This window comes from Alternaria hordeiaustralica, assembly GCF_023758085.1.
Source record: "Alternaria hordeiaustralica strain BMP 2776 chromosome Unknown scaffold_2, whole genome shotgun sequence".
In the NCBI taxonomy this organism is placed as follows: Eukaryota; Fungi; Ascomycota; class Dothideomycetes; order Pleosporales; family Pleosporaceae; genus Alternaria; species Alternaria hordeiaustralica.
The window spans coordinates 33,415-52,512 of NW_026056774.1; the positions used below are offsets into that span (position 1 = coordinate 33,415).

At 54.0% G+C, this 19,098-nt stretch overlaps 5 protein-coding genes across 5 annotated transcripts; 2 read left to right on the forward strand and 3 right to left on the reverse strand.

Moving 5' to 3' along the window:
- Positions 1-354: 354 nt before the first annotated feature.
- On the reverse strand, positions 355-3,936 carry J4E84_001489 (uncharacterized protein; the record flags this gene model as incomplete). Its single annotated transcript, XM_049384121.1, has 4 exons — positions 355-742; positions 795-1,584; positions 1,633-1,705; positions 1,759-3,936. The coding sequence occupies 4 exons, from the start codon at positions 3,934-3,936 to the stop codon at positions 355-357; spliced, it is 3,429 nt and encodes a 1,142-aa protein (XP_049247477.1).
- Positions 3,937-4,403: 467 nt separating this feature from the next.
- Positions 4,404-6,521, reverse strand: J4E84_001490 (uncharacterized protein; the record flags this gene model as incomplete). The annotated part of the gene is made up of 4 exons (XM_049384122.1): positions 4,404-4,504; positions 4,556-5,435; positions 5,485-5,909; positions 5,960-6,521. 4 exons carry the CDS (start codon positions 6,519-6,521, stop codon positions 4,404-4,406), a joined length of 1,968 nt encoding a protein of 655 aa, XP_049247478.1.
- Positions 6,522-9,789: 3,268 nt separating this feature from the next.
- J4E84_001491 (uncharacterized protein) lies at positions 9,790-11,437 on the forward strand (the record flags this gene model as incomplete). The annotated part of the gene is made up of 2 exons (XM_049384123.1): positions 9,790-11,189; positions 11,242-11,437. 2 exons carry the CDS (start codon positions 9,790-9,792, stop codon positions 11,435-11,437), a joined length of 1,596 nt encoding a protein of 531 aa, XP_049247479.1.
- Positions 11,438-12,388: 951 nt separating this feature from the next.
- On the reverse strand, positions 12,389-13,795 carry J4E84_001492 (uncharacterized protein; the record flags this gene model as incomplete). The annotated part of the gene is made up of 1 exon (XM_049384124.1): positions 12,389-13,795. One exon carries the CDS (start codon positions 13,793-13,795, stop codon positions 12,389-12,391), a length of 1,407 nt encoding a protein of 468 aa, XP_049247480.1.
- Positions 13,796-17,031: 3,236 nt separating this feature from the next.
- Positions 17,032-18,857, forward strand: J4E84_001493 (uncharacterized protein; the record flags this gene model as incomplete). Its single annotated transcript, XM_049384125.1, has 5 exons — positions 17,032-17,250; positions 17,306-17,566; positions 17,615-17,863; positions 17,912-18,224; positions 18,277-18,857. 5 exons carry the CDS (start codon positions 17,032-17,034, stop codon positions 18,855-18,857), a joined length of 1,623 nt encoding a protein of 540 aa, XP_049247481.1.
- Positions 18,858-19,098: the final 241 nt, after the last annotated feature.

The following is a 19,098-nucleotide window of genomic DNA, read 5'->3' on the forward strand; positions in this document are numbered from 1 at the left end:
TCCTGAATTGTTGGTGTCGCACACAGGGACGCTTAGTCGCATTAGCGGTCGCACAAACACGGAGTATCCAGGGAAACGATTGCATGCACATGTACGGATACGGGTACCTCAATATATATCCTGCGCGCGCTATAGGATAGCGCTGATAAGAAGGATTGAGAAGATTCGATGTACAGTAAATGTCGCTGACTGCTGTCCGTCGTACCTGCATGGCGGTTGCGCAACGCCGTTACAAACACATCCGCTGTGAGACATATCAAACCATGAACGACACTAGACTGCCGTGGTATTCGTACTCTTTTTCATCCCACCTGCGCACGTATCGTAATGGTCTGCGCCACGCGATTCCAGTGCTCATGCAACTGCAACGCTCCTCCTCACTCGCAATGCAATCTCAGCCATACTGGACAAGTTCCACTCGCCCTGAACGCCCTGTGCAACTGGAATGTGCTCTCCAGAGTTGATGACATGCACCTTCATCTTCTCGTGGTACTTGAGACCAGGCAGAAGTTTGGGGGTGACGAGGAAGTATTGACTCGTGTTCTCTTGGCATGCAATGTCCACCATGCGCTCGTGTACCATGCGTTCGTTGCGGGGATCCATACCCTGGTTGATTTCGTCGACGACGCGGAATGGTGACTGGGCAAGGTCTTGTAATGCCATGAGGTAGAAGATTGTTGACACGGCACGCTCGCCACCGGACTGGCGGTGAGAGTTCAATACGCTGAGCGGCTCGTTCTCGCTGTTGAGATCATTAGCTAGGTTTGCGTATGAGCACGATAGTCTGAGCTTACCGGAAACGGACTGAAATCTGGACGGACCAGTTGTCAAAGTCGTCTTCGTCTTTGTTCACCTGTACTTCACCAGCGCATCCAATTTGCTCGAAGTTGTGTGCGAAAGCCCCGCTAATCCTGCGAATGAGAACGTCAAGTTCGGGCTCCCACTTCTGGCGGATGTTTGTGATGTTCTCTTTGATCTCTTCGAGACTGGCAGCGTACTGTTCCAGGTTCTCACGCGTTTTTTCGATGTCACCCGCACGCTTCTGATAGGCCCTGATCGCCCCAGGATTACCTTCGGCCATCATCTCTAGCCGGGCGTTGACCGACTGAACCTCTAGCTCCAAGGCTTCGAGTGTGGGAAGCTCTTTGTATTCCATGACGATCTGCCTTTCTTCTTCGCTGAGACTGTAAATGTCGCTCTGCGTAGCCTCTTGCAGCTCTCTGTACTTGGCCCGAAGAACTCGCTCGTGATTCGTGCGCTCGTTGATCTTGTGTTCTTGTGCTCTTTGCAAATCCAGGATCGCGCTGTTCTCTTTTATGAGGCCCCTGAGTTCTGACTTGACTTCGATGAGCCGGATCTCGGCTTCGACAAGCGATTCGTGGAATGCCCTCATTTGGGTTACAACTTTCTGTGGGATCGTCAGCAGGACTCCGGTGACCGATCGTTCGTGACTTACAGCATATTCAAGTGTCAGGTTCGCGACCTGCAGTAGTGTAGCACGAGCGTCGGCTTTGATAGCTTTGATACGGGCAGTGGTCTCTGCATTTTCCTGCGTTTTGCTGTGCAGGTCGGCTTGTTTCGATGCTAGACATAGTTAGTGAATACTCCTTCTCGCATATGTAAAATACCCACCAATTTTGTCGGGTAGAGCTTCCCATTCGGCGAAAGCCTTCTTCAAGCCGTCTTGCTCAGCTTGCACAGCGTCCTAACACATTGTCAGTAATTGGGGCCTTTGGAGCCAGTGGCAGTTGCATGTACCTTCTGTTGTTTGAGATCCTCATTCTCCCCCTCAAGTTTGCTGACTTCGTCCTTGAGGATCTTGTGGTTCTCGCGTAGCTCTTCTCCCTCTTGTACTAGCCCCTTTTGTTCCTCAATGATGGCTCGCAACTCATCTGTATTGCCTGGCTGATCTACGAAAGATTGTGCTGGCCTTAGTGGTACAACGGACGTAGAAGACTGGTTGTAGCGTGAGATCACGCGATACGTGTCCGAACCACTCACCCAGCTACGAATCGGGCTTCGCTCCTCCACAATCTTATGTACATCATCAGATAGTGGCGTTGCAGCATACGCGATTTGATGCAGTTTACAGCCTTCGCAAAGCATGGCCAAGACCTCGTCGGGTCCTTTGACGTAGTCTAAAATATACCCCTCAAACCCGTATTGGGCCAAGCCTGCCCTGGCCATGGGCGGTTGATACGAAGAGAGGGGCTTTAGTGACGTTCTAAGATAGACTTCGCTGAGTCCCTGCCCGCCGTTGGCTTTGTTACTGAGTAGACGCTTGCCCAGCATCTTCGAGTCCTCGTTGGTTGTACAAGTGATGGCAATGAGGTCGCCCTTTTTCAATTGACTCTCGAAGGCCTTAGCATACTTGGGATCTGAGACGGAACATTCCAGTATCGGTGGCCCGAAGACTTCACCTTTCAACTGCAGAGACGCTTTGTTCCTTTGAATCCATTCCCATGCGGCAGCGGTCTCGCGGGAAACTCTCATCAAAAGGCTGGCTTGCTTTCCGCTCTGTGTGTTCAGCCGATCCTGATTAGCTTTCAGCTGCGTGTGTCGGGCTTTCACGACACCAGCGCGGGTAGCTAGCTCCTTCATGCCACTCCTTTTGTCGGAAATAAGGCCCATGTTAGTAGAGATCTGGTCGCGAAGATCTGACTTGCGCTGCTCGTAGGATTCGGCGTCGAATTGCGCGGGTTGGTCCTGTCGCTGGGCTTCCAGCCTGGTGATATCACGGTTGAGGCGAACCATATCATCTGCGCGCTTTTTCTTCGAACTCAATTCGGCTTTGATCTGATTGTCAGTTTCCGCCGCTTTCGCTTTGCCAGTGTCAATCTTTGTCGCGAGCTTTTCAGCCTGCGTCTTGATCATGTCAACGCGGTTCTTGCGAAGGTTTACAATGTGCTCAATATCGTTCTGATATGTTTCGACTTCTGCCTGAGCCCTTCGCGCTGGTTCTATGTCGATGTTGATTTGATCGAGCTCCAGTCTGGCGTCTCGAATCTCTGCCTTTACTGCAGTAATCTCAGTCTTGAGAATTTTCGTCTCGATGATAGGCTTGACCGACTTCAAGCACTTCGACTTCCGCAAAAGGCCTTCTCGTTGATGGTAGCGATCTACGTCATCTTTTGTTGCGGTTTGTGCTTTCTCCAGCATGTCCAGATGGTTGCGTTCGTTCTTCTCCTTCGTCTCTAAAGCGCGTTCTTGTGTACGCAATTCCTTCAACTCGTCATGCCATTTTACCATCTGCGGAGGCGCTGCAGCGCGTTGGGTCTCTCGTAATCGGTCGACGTCGCTCATCCTCGCAAACTCCACTACACGGTCTTGCGGTAAAAACTGGCAGAGGTTGTCGATCTGAATGGAATATTGTCTGGCCATTTTTTGTACTTCTGACTTCGGCACCGGCGCAATTGAGCCGTCAAGATAGAAGACGGACTTGTTGTCGCGCTTGCGTATGACACGCCTGACAATGCGATTGGGGCCATTGCCAGGACCCGTTGCGAGCTCGATCTCGATGGTGGCTTCGGCAGCACCGTGTTTGACGAATTGTCCCACCTCTTTGGCTCTTCCCAGGTGTTCGCTGCCCCATCCCAGACCCAGACAGATTGCGCAAACCAAGGTACTCTTTCCTGTGCCGTTGGGACCGATGACCATGTTTAGGCTTGGCCCTAAATGAAATTCCGCCGCCGTGTATGTAACGAAATTTACAAGCTTGACCCTGACGAGAGAGCCTGCTTTGAAATCGCCTTCGGTGTATTCGCTCGAGCCGTTTGCGTCCCCGTTGGTTTGCGCGGAAGAGGAAGGCGCGTCTCGGCCATGGCGGGCGCGTTTGCCGTTGGTGGAAGGGGAGGACGAGGCATCGGAAGATTCGTCGGGATCCTCGCTGATAGCGCGCGACGGGCGCTTTCGTCCACGCTGTACTAGACCCGGCATTGTGGTGTTGTCGTATGTGGGTTGACGTAAGGTGGAGTGGGCTTTGTGATTGAGGGGACGAAAGGGCGCGCGGGCGGGCACTAGCAACTAGCGCGTTGCCCAGGATCCCGCGGTCAGGTGACTTCGTGCGGATCCACTAGATTGATTCATACTTGAGCACAGGTTGTATTGCGCGTTCTCAGTAATCACTACCTTCATACCTGTGTACTTAACTACTAATACACAACGTCTCGAATGCATGCAACGCACTTGCCCGCCCAATAAACTATGCTATCCGAACTAAACGCCAAATGTGACAATCATACTACGACGTGTGACCTGGCAAGCGACTGCACCATGCACGCATCTCGTAACTCGTCTCAACTTCACAGCTTCCAGGCGCTGCGATGAACACAGAAGCAGATATACGAAGGAGAGAGAGCGCCGACGCAACCAGTGCCTCGGCACCCAGAGTAGAACGAATGTTCTCAGAATATCGTGCCAAAGTTCTCCTCAACCATGGGGAGCGGTTTCCTCGGGCTCGATGGTTTGCCGTTCTCGTCGGCTGTCTTCTTGTGGCGGAATGTGACTACAGCATGATTAGCGATTGCCATTAACACATTTGACAATCAAGACTTACATCCAACGAATAAACCCTTGCCCATCTGGACGTTGCGGTCCTGCATGGCCTCCAAGGCAGCCTGCTTCTCGTGTACCTCCTTGTATTTTGCCATGTCGGCTTCGCTACCGAAGTCGTCGAAGTATCCAGCGTCTGTCTCACTGTCCAATTCCGGTACGAAGGGTGCCTTCTGCTCTCTCAGCCTCGCCCAGTCAACCTCGGCGAAGTACTGATGGGCATGGATCTCGGAAATGTTGCGGAAGCGGGTAGACTTGGAAGCCACGAGACGGATGATGAGGTCCCATGTGCGCTTCGAGAGGAAGTAGGATGGGTCTTCGTAGACGGGCTTCCGTAGAACCTTCTTCCACTGCTTCAAGTTCTGCCAGGTCTCGTCTACTGTGGCACCAGCGAATGGCGGGTAACCGGCCAGAGCCTCGAACAACATGCATCCCAGACTCCAGTAGTCGACTGTGTAGTCGTACTCATCGCCCTTCAGCACTTCAGGTGCCATGTAATCGGGACTGCCAACGATGCTCTTTGCGTAGTTGACGTCTCGCTCGCGAAGAGAGCGGTAGTTCTCTCGTCGCTGGGCTGCTGATCGCTCTTCGATGGGTCGGCCGAATGGCGATATGACGTCGCTGACTGACTCGAGCTTGATGCGCATCGACTCAATTTTGGAGGGTGCAAGAATACCAGCTGCAAGACCAAAGTCGGTCAACTTCACATGGCCAGTGCTGTCGATCAGGAAGTTCTCGGGCTTCAGATCGCGATGGATGTAACCCAGCTGATGTAGCGAGTCAATACACGAGAACATTTCGGCAATGTAAAAGCGCGCATGCCGGTTGTGCAAAACACCAGTGTTGTTGAGAAGGGTGCGGAAGTCGCCTCCGGGGACGTATTCCTGGCAGTTGTCAGTAAACTGTTCAAGACTGGGTATTGATGTGGCTCACCATAGCAAGATAGATGCTCTTGTCGTCTTGAAAGGCGTAGAGCAAGCGAACCAGCCACTCGCTCTTAGCTGTGGTAAGGATATCGCGCTCTGTCAGGACGTGGCGAACCTCGTCCAGCTTGAACAGCAGCTTTTTGCTCATGACCTTTAGAGCGCAGACCTCACGCGAGTCCTTCTTCTGAGCCAAGTAGACCTGTCCATAGCCACCCTGGCCGACCTGTGTGAGGATCTGGAAATCACCCTGCCTTAACCGGGTGCGTCGCTTGCGTAGGTTGGCACGCTCGCGGCCGAGGTACTGTGTGAGGGCATCGTTGTACTCTTCTTCGGGTGTGTCTGGAGGGGGAGGGTTCTGAGCCTTGAACTGGGTCAGGCGGCTCTGGCGGCTGTGTACGTAGGTGAGGAGGTCGTAGTAGTAGTCGAGGAAGTCTAGATAGTCATTAGCACTGGATGGCTGTGGTATAGAAGAGACAGCCTACACAGCTGGGTCACGTTTGCCAGGCGCTTTACGGCTGGCTTTCTCGCCTTCTCGAGTTCTTCCGGGGAAAGGCGCTGTGGACCGTTGATGTAGCGTGTCGACTGGCCGTCCTCGCGCGTCCTGTAGGGCTCCTGCCGCGACTGTGCTGCGTGTGTGAGGTAGCTCGACTCCTTCTGCAGGCCTGGGCGGCCACTCGGGGGCGTGTTCTCCTGGTTCGACTTGCGTGTGGGGCTGCCCGGGGCGAAACTGGGACTCTCCATGTTGCCGTAGTCAGCGCCATTGCTGCCGATCTGCAGTTTGTTGGGTGATGTGGGCGATCCGGGCTTCGTCTTGGATGGTGAGCCCATGGTGGGCAGCAGCCGCATGGCATTTTCGAAAACATGCGGCAGATCGAATGCGCCGGGCGGCTGGTGATGTTTGCTTGGGCTGCCCTGGGGCGTCTGCTGCGGGCTCATAAAGGCCTCGCCCGTCGGGGTGCCTGGGCGGTCCATTGCGTTGTCGCGGGTCTGGAGTGGAGGGGGAGGGGCGGGCAGTTGGAAGCTGTCTCTGTTGCTGTCCTCCATGACGCGATGGCAACTGGGCGACGGGGAAGGAGCGGTGGATGGCAGCAACTAAGAGCCGTGGGGCGCAAGCAGGCACGAAGAAGCAAAGAGGCGGCAGTGGGGGCGCAAGCAATCGGCGACAGCGGTCATGCAGCGCAGTATCTCACACGATGTCTGGTTTGACGGGTTTGGGTGTATCGGGGCAGGTTTGTGTTGATGGCGGGGTGCATGTTTGGGGCTAGGTGGGCTCCGGGCAACGATGAATTCCAGGCATCCCGGGAAGTGGAGCCCAGATCGACGCAAGGGCTGCACATGCAAAAGTGCTATCCACAAAGATGCTGATGTTTATATGCCGCTGACCACCATGCTATGTACATATCCAGTCTGATGCCTCTTCACCCCAATTACGCACCTAGTGTGCAACACTCACGAAAACTCCCTACCCATCTACAACGCCTCAACTGCCCTGCCAAGGCCATCCGTGTAAAACAATGATATCATAGCTTCGAAAATCGCATCCTGAGTCGAACACCTCACAGCGCTCACGCCTGCTGAAAGTGGCCGTAGAGATCAGTGACGTGCATATTCTGGCGAGCGAGCAGATCAAGAAACGCTTGCCCCTGCATCATGCTCGGCATGAATCGTGGTGCTGGCGCTTCGATGAGCTGCTTCCGACACATGGGGCAGGTAACTTTGTTCTTGTGTGTTCTGCACGTATCAAACTAGGTCATGTGAGCAAGCATACACTATCGCCGAGCGACTACCACTTACCCATTGACCTATGCAGAACTCTCCAAACGTGTGACCACACGAGAGCTCAATCGCAATTTCTTCTTCTTCTGTCGGCGACACACGTGTAGCGGCATAGTCTTTCTGGCAGATGTCACAAGCCTTGGACGCCTTCTCTGGAAGCGTACTTGGTAGATGGCGCTGGAGACTGGTTTTCAATTGTTCAATCTGGCGAGCGGTAGCAATGTTGGGATCGAATTGAGGCGGGTAGCGGCCCGCGATACGCGGCCGCACTTCTCTAGATCGATGCCTCATACGACTCAGCGGCGGCGCACGGGCAGCCGCTTCTTCTGCGTCAGACGACGTGCTGGAGTGGGAGAGGTCAACCGAGTATCGTTCAAAGTTACGGCGATTCGACGTGCGCGGGGATACGCTACGGTCTGAGCGGCGGCTTGGAACCTCGTGTGACGGCCACGGACGTTCAGGCAATCCAGAATACAGTGCCTCACCTGGGTGGATTGCTTGTTGAAGTGGTGGTCGCGGATGCTGAAACCGGGCTTCCGGGGGTGCTACTGAACCCCGTGGTTCGGGGAAGCGTGTGTTGTCAGTAGGCATACTACCTGCCACAGCCCCGGCACTCATTCTGTGGTCGTGTCTTCTGTAATCATTGCGATGTCGGGGATTCGAAGGAGGCGCGGCATGTGGTGACCCTAGAAGCGGAAAGTTGTGACTCGGTGCTCCTAAATGATGGCGCAGCTGGTCACCCTGTGAAGTGACGCCGGGGTCGTAGAACGCCTGGCCGGGATAAAGGTGCGGAGGCCCGTTCCAGGTTTGCGATGGTCTTTGAGGGTTTGTGAACTGGTATGAGTGTGCATGAGGAGCATAGTAGTGGTGACGCATCCCAATAGGTGGCAAAGCTGGACATTGTGGGTGGCTGCTGGTAGACACATTTGGTGCATCCTGAGCCTGAGACATGGAGGGGCTGCTATTGGACATGTATGGATTTCGATACAACGTTGGCAGTTGTTGTTGGAACGGTGTATGCGCGGCGAGAAGCGGGGCAGTCAGCTCTGCATCTGAGTTTCGAGCGCCTATCCTATCGTGAACCCAGGGACCCGCGCCGTATTCAGACTCAGCCATACGAGCAGTTCCACAGACGTCTTGCACCTTTTTTCACGAGCTGTGTCGTTTCGTAAGCCGTGTCGATCGGTGGCGAGCAAAGGTCTGGAGGAACGCGGATGTTGACGCTATCGTGTATCGATTGCGAACAACTGTCAGAACAACTCGGCCTTGATTGAGGCAGTCGTTGGGCAGAGGGGTTCGTGGTAGAAGGCTCGATCAGCGTCATGGGAGCCTTATCTGCGGCTAAGCAAGTACGTGCGGCCCAGCTGAAGCCGTGCTTCACGGACGGAGTAATGCAAAGGTGGAGTGAGCTTGAAGACACAATAGCAGGCTGCAAAAGACAGCAGACCGCAGATGCAAACAGGAGTGTTTGTGGAGGCTGGAAACTGGGCCGTAGTTGAAGATGAGGGGTTATTAGCTCCATGTTACGTTGGCACGCTCGAAGGCGAGCGCCCAGCATGGATCGAAAGGATGGTGGAGACAGATCAGGTGCACTCCGACTTGACTCGCTACGTTAATCTAATATGACCAGTCGTCGGAAGACGGAAAGCGCAGGGCACATGGTTCCAAGGCGTCACGCCCCGACCTAGCTTCCAGACGTACTTGGTCGTTTGCCCTCATAGCTCTAGATCGTCAGTATCGAATGCAGGAGCCCTCATCATCACCCAATAAATCGGACCCTCAGCCGTACCCAGCGGCGCGATGCAGGCGGAAGTTTGGGTAGGGACAGGCTCTCGGTACGAGGTGTGTTTCACTCAACAGGGTGTGCCCGATAATGCCGAAGCTTTTGATCGGTGGCTATGCAGAGATTCCACTAGCCCGACCGGAGCGGCCAAAGCATATATATGCAGAGGGTGAGCCAGAGTCTCGAGCCGATGGCATAGACGCGGCCCTACAAGCGTGCTGCGCGAGGTAATGGAAAAAGTTGGAACAGTGGCTGGCCGGGGCTGTGGGACATGAGCGAGACGCCGCATCAGCGCAGACAAGGCGACGGAACGCTTGACGTTGCAATGCGGAAGGCATCACGGGCTAACCTTGGAATGCTGAGGCTTTGGCGCCGGAGTGCGGAAGGCGAGCGGCAGGAGAACATGGTGCTGAGCGGCGGTACTCTGAGCTGGCGGTACAAGTAAGCAGAAAATTCACGCCGACCACATTCTTTCATGCTCAAGTTTGCGTGCTTGGAGCCTTCATCCACCCTCGGCTTGGCACCCCGCCAGTCATGTGACGGCGAGTTATTCCGCGGGAGAGACCGGAGGCAATTCCCGCGAGCATGAGGTCAGAGCTCGGAACGGCAGCATTTTGCGTCGCAGCAATTGTCCATCTTCTGTCTTTTGACCTGCGACTTGCGCTCTAGTTCCGCTGCGCACACGATTAGCCAATTCGGCGTCTTCTCCACCCCCTCTCCCCATCCTGCCCCCCGCCAGCAGCTGCTGCTACCATGTTCCGAAGCGCAACGAAGCTCCGCGCCGCCGAGGCCGGAGCATTACGATCACTCGCACATGCAAAGGCCAGCCCCTCCTTCTGCTGTGCCCGCAGCACGCGTGCCCTCTCCACTACTCCCCGCACCCCGCTGAAGACGCAGAGCCTCTTCCAGCGCCGCCAGTTCAGCGTCACCAGCACCATGGCCAACACGCGCACCGAAAGCGATGCCTTTGGCGAGATCCAGGTCCCCTCGGACAAGTACTGGGGCGCCCAGACGGAGCGCTCGCTCGAGAACTTCAAGATCAACCAGCCCCAGGACCGCATGCCGCCGCCCATTGTGCGCGCCTTCGGCATCCTCAAGGGCGCTGCGGCCACAGTCAACATGAAGTTTGGGCTGGACCCCAAGCTCGGCCAGGCTATCCAGCAGGCCGCTGAGGAGGTGGCCTCGCTGAAGCTCATCGACCACTTCCCCCTCGTTGTCTGGCAGACGGGCTCTGGCACCCAGTCCAACATGAACGCGAACGAAGTCATCTCCAACCGCGCCATTGAGATCCTCGGCGGCACCATGGGCAGCAAGAAGCCAGTCCACCCCAACGACCACGTCAACATGTCCGCCTCGTCCAACGACACCTTCCCCACCGTCATGCACATCGCCGCCGTTCTCGACTTCGAGGAGTCGCTCCTGCCTGCCCTCGCCAGCCTGAGGGACGCGCTGAAGAAGAAGGCCGACCAGTGGGAGAGCTTGATCAAGATTGGCAGGACACACTTGCAGGATGCCACACCCCTGACCCTCGGCCAGGAGTTCTCTGGCTACGTACAGCAGCTCGACTTCGGCATTGAGCGGATAAAGACCTGTCTCCCGCGCCTCAAGATGCTGGCCCAGGGCGGGACCGCCGTCGGAACCGGTATCAACACATTCAAGGGCTTCGCAGAGGACATTGCTTCGGAAGTCAGCAAGATGACTGGCAAGGACTTCGTCACCGCACCCAACAAGTTCGAAGCGCTCGCTGCCCACGACGCCATCGTCGAGGCCCACGGCCAGCTCAACACCCTCGCAACCTCCCTGTTCAAGATCGCCCAGGACATCCGTTTCCTCGGCTCTGGCCCGCGATGCGGTCTCGGTGAGCTGAAGCTGCCCGAGAACGAGCCCGGTTCCTCTATCATGCCCGGAAAGGTGAACCCCACACAGTGCGAGTCCCTCACCATGGTCTGCGCCCAGGTCTTCGGTAACCAGGCCGCTACCACCTTCGCTGGATCCCAGGGCAACTTTGAGCTCAACGTCTTTAAGCCCGTCATGATCCGGAACCTGCTGCACAGCTCGCGTCTGCTCGCCGACGGCATGAGGAGTTTCGAGAAGAACCTCGTTGCTGGTCTTGAGGCGGATGAGAAGCGCATCAGCTCCATCATGAGCGAGAGGTGAGTCACTCTAACCTGAATGTATAATTGTCACATAGCTAACTTGACACAGTCTCATGCTCGTCACCTGCCTCAACCCCGTCATCGGCTACGACGCCGCTAGCAAGACCGCCAAATACGCACACAAGAACAACCTCACGCTCAAGGAGGCTGCGCTCAAGCTCGAGGTCATCAGCGAGTCAGACTTTGACAAGTACGTCAGGCCCGAGCTTATGGTCAACCCCTCAGAATACAAGCCCAAGAACTAGGCGCCGTGATGGGAAGTAAATAGTAAAAATGTAAAATACAATACAATACAGCATGCATTAGCGCGGCGATGAGTCAGACCGTCCATACTACTATTTCACGATCATTCTCATGACACTGACATCGTTATCGTGATGCTGGTGCACTGCAAACTCAAGCCTAGTCACAAGACACTACTTTATGAGCTTGATGAGTTTGGTCACGTCACTCTCATACGCATCAAGACGTAGAACCAGGTTATAAGTATACCATAGCATATCAGCTAAACACCTTCTACAGCGCCCAACATATCACCTATTCACCCCTAGGTTTCCACTGATGCATTTCACTCAGATTCTAGGATCTCAGTAATCTGTACATTTATATACTTGGTATCATCCTCGCCTATTGCAACTGCCGTCCATTCAGTGATCGCACATCGTCATGCCCTTCGGGCGACCAGTCTAGTTGCATTTCCGATTCTGACCTTTGCTGCATGGCGTCCATGGCAATTGATAAGGCCCGTTGATTTCAATGTTGTTGTTGCGCCTGTTGATGCGCCTATAGATGCGCCTGTTGTTGCACTTGTTGCTGCCATTGCTGCTGCGTTGAATACTGACCCTGCTGCTGCATCGATCCCTCAACTCGTCGTCGCTTCTCAGGCACTTGTCGAAAGAACGTGGGTTGTCCAGGTGCAGTGAGGTCAATGGTATCGGCGACTGGCTGGGTTCCTTGCCTACCTTCAGACACCGCATTTCCTGCTAGGTATAGTGCGTGCTGCATGTGAATGGCCTGTTGAAACGCTACCGGAGTGGGTGGTGTATTCGGTGGCCGGGCGCTATGCGTTGGCCGTGGGTGTGCTAGATTCGTCGCTGGTGGTGATGGGTACGCCGACTGTGGTGCTAGTGCTCGAGCGGGCTGTGCGCCCTCTGGGTCTTGGAGTAGGTGCTGGTCCGATTTATCAGTTTACAATCTCAAGCAGACATCATGAAAATGATCTGATAGGTACTCACGGGGAATACGTTGTCCTTAACAACCTTCTTGAGAGAGGTCTCTATGTTTTTTAGGTGCTGACCCCATCGCCCATCAAGGAGTTCAACATCATAAGCCATCTCCTGCTTCACTTCGTCCCGGTGGTTTCGAATGATTGTGTGGAGGGAGTCGACAATGGAATTCCTCGCAGCGCCAAAGTGCTCGTGGGTAACACACTTGGCGGTCATGTCTGAATGGTCATTGCGCATCTTGTTGTAGTTCTCTTCCAATACGCTGACCCTTTTGTTAAGTTTCAGAGATGTAGCTGTGACGCGGTGCTCTTCCAATGCCTCGAGCCGTTCTTTGCAACTTCCGAATGAGGCCAGTTCGTTCTTCATTTGTAAGTGGACTGTATCAACCTTATTCCGAAGATCGTCGAGAGCGGGAGTAGCTGTCGTGGTAGTTGGAGGGGTCAAGGTCGGGGTTTGAATAGATTGGGGAGCGACTTCCGACACGCCCAGACGGGCATCTAGGGACTCGAGTCTGGTAGTCGTGGCCTGAGAAGCTTGCAGTGCCGCATTATGTGATTCCACGGCAGTCTCAAGCTTTTCGACGCGGTGTTTCATGCCTTCCAGGAGCTGTGGCTCTACCATCGCATTTCCGAGCTCTTCTATACGCTGAGAGTTACGGTCCAGAAGCAGAGCGGTCTTTTCGAACGCTTCCTTATGCTCGTGGGATTGTGCTTGCACGGTATCGACAGCGGTGGAGAGGTGATCTGTCAGAGTAGCGAGTTTTTCCGCTGTCTCATTTCTGAGGAGTCCTAGACCATTGATGTAGGCGGTTTGGTTGTGAAGCAAGCCTTCTTGGGTATGAACCACTGCTGTCTCGAAGCGATCTTCTAGGTGGTTTCGCAGTTCGACAATGCTCTGACTGTAGGTATTATCGGACCGTTCCAGCGAATCAATCCGTTGCTTGAGATCTGGCACGATTCGATCTGTCCTTTGCAACTTTGCAGTAGCGATAGTCTCGTGGGCACGAAACTTGTTGGAGAGATCATTCAACTGTTGACTGGTCCGGGTGATTGACTGTTGTGAATCCTTGATCGTAGTCTCTAGTCGCTGGTTTCGATCCCTCTCAGCATCCAGTTCGTTTCGCAGCTGCTGATTCTGCGCCTTCTGAGCATCAATATCGCCTTGCAGTCCTTGATTGTCCGCTTCGGACTTTGTCTTAACGTCCTCGACAAGCTGTTTGAGATGCGTCATTTGCGCTTCCATGCCGTCCACCCGGCCGTTCAGTAACTTGACTTTGTCATAAACGAATTTGAAACATTTCCTCAAGTGCCCAGTGACATGTTCAGTGTCCATCCATGGATAGACGGTGGAAGCAGGTTTGCTCGGAGTTCGCTCCATGATGTCGACTTTCATCATCGCAAGGTCGACGGTCCTCGAGAGTTGCTTCCTGTAAAGATTGACGCTTCCCTGTAACGATAATTCGAGCTTCCGCTTGCTGAATGCCGGGATGTCCGAAATAACTGGTTGGAAAAACGCGAAATTCTCTCCAGTCACGCGTGGATCACAGTAAGAAGCCGTATCTTTACGGAAGAAGACGTAATGCATAGGGTCATGGTCGACCCTCTCCACGGTAGCGATTCCCCACTCTCCCGTACATGTATCAAACGTACCATGGAATGAATCCCTGCTTCCAAGCAAGAGCGTCCAATCATACAATGCAATGCCTATCGTTGCCACCCAGGTTGGAACGCTGGAAACGACAGCTCGACTTCTGCTGTTCACCGCCACAAGCGAGCTGCAAAAGGGCGTTCGACATCTCCAAAATAGGCACCGATAGCGAGAGCACTACAGCCGCAGCGAGAATACCGTTAGGTAAAGGGTTGGAGAGCGAGCAACCTGTGACGTATTGGGCTGGAACTTTACAGCCTGGTGGCGCTATCTGGGACTGTTTGCTTCATGACGGCGTAAGTTTACTCGCCAACACAAAAGAAGGGTCTCAGGCACAAACGTGAGGCCGGGGAGGTCGTTCTCGTGTCCGTCCAGCCAATCGCGAAATGCAGATGGAAGGTATGGACGCTGTTTTCTTCCCGGTGGGGTCGTGGGTAGAGACATCACTAGGCTGTACGGCTGCAGGCACGTATGGTTCCGAGAAGATAGGGAAGTTGCTTTGACAGCCTGTCAACGTGGCCCCGTTGTAGTTAGGGCGTTCTTGGTGTTGCACGAAAGAGAAGATGGACGCGATAAAGATGGAGGCGAGGCGAGGACGAGGCGGTCCGATGCGGCGCTACTGGCACGCTAAGAAGAGCTAGCTTCGGCAGTCAGTTCGCGTGCATCTCCCCCGCCATTATCATGCCACCCACATGCTTTCAATTCTACCCGCTACACGCATGCTTGACTGTATGGCCTTGCTACAGCGATATCAATGTCCCCGCTTTCCCATGTTTGTTAGCCCTCAGCCGTGCCGCCGTGGCGTTTCTGCGCCATGTCGTACGGCTTGCCGCTGCCTCGTCGGCTTAGGACGCCTGCCAATACCGTGCGTGGAAGCCGCTGGGCCATTACATGAATACGATGTGTCTCATTCATACATGCGCCGTTGATCTTCTCCAAGACTGTCTAATGAGCTCCCGTTATCGTTATGGCGCGATCTGGGCTTCCCGCTGCTGGCTGCTGGCTGCTGGCTGCGTATTGTCAGAGCGCCTTCTCGTTCAGGAAGCAGCCTTGTGAGAGAGAAACCTCGCATCTGCGGGATTATACCCGGCTATAAGTAAGTGTGTTATACACACTCGTATGTCGATGGACTGTATCTAATGCACGCGGAATGCAGTACATGCAGACCCGGATGTTCGGCAGGTCCATCATCGCAAATCATTTAGTTCCCCAAACCATTACCTGGGTTGAACTATACGTCTTAAAACATGTGTTTCACACCACCCCATTCAAGCAAGAAAAAGAATTTCTCGGAGTCTACGTTGACGTCGGGTCGCATATTGCGCATCTTTACGTTAATGTAGGCTCCAGGGTGTTCGGTTACCTCCTTGAATAAGGTGACACGACGGACTTCTGCATTGAAAGATGCTACGCTTAGACGGCTAAGGACTGGAAGGTCCTTGTCTTAAAGCCATGTCGCAGCAGCTTTCGATGTGGTACGACATGACTAAATGTGTCTATAGAACTTGCTCACAGACAACCCTGCGAACCGGGAGTGAAGACCTCGCAGGGTCTATGAATGCTCAGGCGGAATCTTGCAAGACATGTTGGACCGATGTTGAACTCACCCGTTCATGTTCGGGTGACGTACCAGTCGCAGCTACGTCATGGCCCTCAGCCATGCAGCTGAGTAATGGCTTGCGAACAATCCGCCTTCACTGCTTGAGCGAGCGACAGTCGTGACTAGGACAAGACAGCACATAGGGGTTTCATCCTCACGTGGAACTGTCAACAGTGGTATGCGGCCCGCTTCCTGAAAGCGGTATACGTGCTGAACGCTGGTGCATGCCGACCTCGCTTCTAGAACGCGCAGCGAAGGCTTATTTTGCAACGTGCCCTAGCTTTGATTACTATGCAATACAAACAGAAACCATATACCCAGAGGAGAATCTACCCAGAGCACCGAGCAATCCTCGTCGGATCAACGTGGTGGCTGTTACTTGTGTGCAAGTTGTATCCCGTCCGTGGCTCTTTGCGTGGTTGATGAATTTCTTGTCTTCTCCAACGGACACTGCCTAGGAATGATACTTACCCCAAAGATCAAGCATGTTGGGAATCATGCGATTGAGGATTCATAGTGCTCATGGATTCACCGACCTCGGGACGCTTGCCCATGACCGGCCGTAGTCTCCGACATTGGCCGCTCGTACGAGTCCATTGCTGTGCAAACAGGCGATCTCAGGTCAACCGAGAATTCGGTCTTTGGATTCACAGGCATTACCATGCTAGGAACTTCCTAGTCCCCAAAGATTCTCCATGGGGGTGGGACATTGGGCTCAAACTCGCGCAACTAAAGGCATAGCAATGATGAACAACGATCGTAGTCGGTGGCGGGCTTACTATCCTCCTTCGAGTCTGTCTCGATGCCCATCATTACCAAGTGAGATTGGAGATAGCACTCCTTCATACTTCCGCGTCATTCCCATTCGCTTCATGTGCATCGCGTACACGAGGTATACCGACGTTGTCATCCCACTTTCCAGCCTCACTAACGTATTTGAGGGAATACTTCCGCAAAACCTGTATCGCGGAGCTCTTCTATCCACTGTTGTACGGCAAGATCACCTAAACAAGCTACAGCTGTTTCCTAGCTTTCGAATTTCGCATCAATAGCAGGTCTCCATATCATGACGTTTCAGGCTAGATAGTGCTACGCGGCTCTGCTCGGACCCCGGCCTCCTCCTACCCCAGAGACCCGCCAATCAAGACCCATCGACATGACAAGCACCCTTGAAGCTTGTCGCGGGGCCCCATGGGCTCAAGTGGAATGATGATAGCAGAGTATACCCACGCCGAGGTCGAATCTAGAGTGCAAGCAGTATATAAGCTCTCCGAGCTGACCATGTCTGCTTGGCTTTTGGCATCGGCTTTTGCTTATTCGTTCTTCGCTCTTCGTGGCGTCCAATCAACTTACACGCTAACTCGAAATGGCGGGCTTTGCCGAACCCAAGCGAGATGGTACCCCTGCGGTCGACGATGGAGTCCTGGAGAAGAGCCTCAGTCGTCAGGCTGAGATCTTCGAGGACAAGGAGCTCATGACAGATGCTCAAGCAGCTGAAAGCCGCGAACATGATATGGGAATGTGGGAGGCCATGAGGGACCACCCCATGGCTTGCTTTTGGGCTTTCATCTTCTGCTTTACTATCGTAAGTCTTTGACCCCTGCTAATATCTCCAAGAAGAGGTCGCTGACACCGAACAGGTCATGGAGTCTTTCGACATGTTCTTGAACGGCAACTTCGTGGCTCTGGCCGCGTTCAAAGAACGATATGGCGTGCAAGTCGCTGGCGAGGTTGGCAAGACCATCCCTACGAAATGGCAGAGTTCACTGTTCCAAGCTGGTCAATGCGGTGCCTTCATTGGAGTCTTCCTCGCTGGTCCCATAACCAACCGTCTTGGTTACCGCTGGACTACTTTGCTGGCACTCATGCTGATGAATGCGACCATCTTCATCTCTTTCTTTGTAAGTATCCAAAACCCTGATCTAGATTCATGGACTAACGATACCCAGGCCGATTCGCTCGCGGTTCTCGTCATTGGGCAAGCTTTCGAAGGTATCCCATGGGGCATGTTCATCGCCAACTCGCCGGCCTACGCCAGTGAGGTTGTTCCGCTCGTTCTTCGTGGTGCTTGCACGGCAACCCTCCAGATGTCTTGGTCCATTGGTAGCATTATCGTCGCAGCCGCGACGTACAGCTACAACAAGCGAAACGATGAGTGGGCCTGGCGAGGTCCACTAGCCCTGCAATGGGTCTTTCCCGTAAATCTATCCTTTGCGAGCAGAATCTCCTGAAGCTAATCGATCCAGACCCCTCTTATGGTCCTCATCTTCTTCGCACCCGAGTCGCCATGGTGGCTAGTGCGCAGAGGGCGTAAGGAACAAGCGCTGAAGTCCATCAAGCGCCTTGGTCGTAGAAACGGAACTCAAGCGGCTGCCGAAGACACGCTTGCCATGATGGAGCGCACAGTGCAGATCGAAGCTCACAAGGGCGGCGAGCCTTCTCTCCTTGATCTCGTCAAAGGAGTCGACCTCCGCCGGACACTCATTACCTGCTTGATCTACGCATCTCAGAACTTCGCTGGCAACCTTATTGCCAACCAAGCAACATTCTTCTTCGAGCGTAAGTCAAGATTCGCCGCAGCTCTTAGAGATGCAAAGCTGACTATTCGCAGAGGCTGGTATGTCGTCTGACTTCTCGTTCAAGCTGAACTTGATCAACTCGTGCCTGCAGTTGGTAGCCAACATCTGCGCTTGGCCTCTCAGCAACTTTTTCGGCCGCCGCACGATTTACCTTGGGGGCACCGCCATCAATATTTGCCTGCTCTTCATCCTTGGAATCTGCGCTTCTATCCCTCAGAGCAGCGCGACCAACTACGCCCAAGCTTGTCTTGGTATCGTCATTTCGTTCGTCTTCGCAGGAGCCATGGGTCCGATCTCATACTCGATCATCGCCGAAACATCCTCCGTTCGTCTCCGCGCGCTAAGCACTGGTGTTGGCCGAGCCGCATACTACGTCGCCGAGATTCCTATGATCTACCTAGCCTCTCAGATGCTCAATCCTACGGGCTGGAATATGGCTGGTAAGTGTGGATACGTGTGGGGCGGTACAGCTTGCGTCTGCTTCATCAGCGCATACTTCGGCCTGCCTGAGCTCAAGGGCCGCTCATACCGTGAGCTTGACATTTTGTTCAACCGGAAGATCTCCGCGCGCAAGTTCAAGTCCACCGTCATCGACGTCAGGGACAACGAGTAGATCATCAGAGTACGACGTGTTTTCGAGTTGCATCCCACTCAAGGGAAGAATTGAACGGCCCCGAGCCTACATTGACGCTACGCCTCCATGTTTGCTCATCGGTAGTCTAATGTTGGCTCCAAGCCTGTTCAGTTTTGATTTGTATGAGTTGGTTGTGTACTATTCGGTATTGTGGAGAAGATCGTGTCGGTGTGGAAGGGTCAGCACAGATGCGTAGACGCGCTTTTCTTCCAGCTAGCGC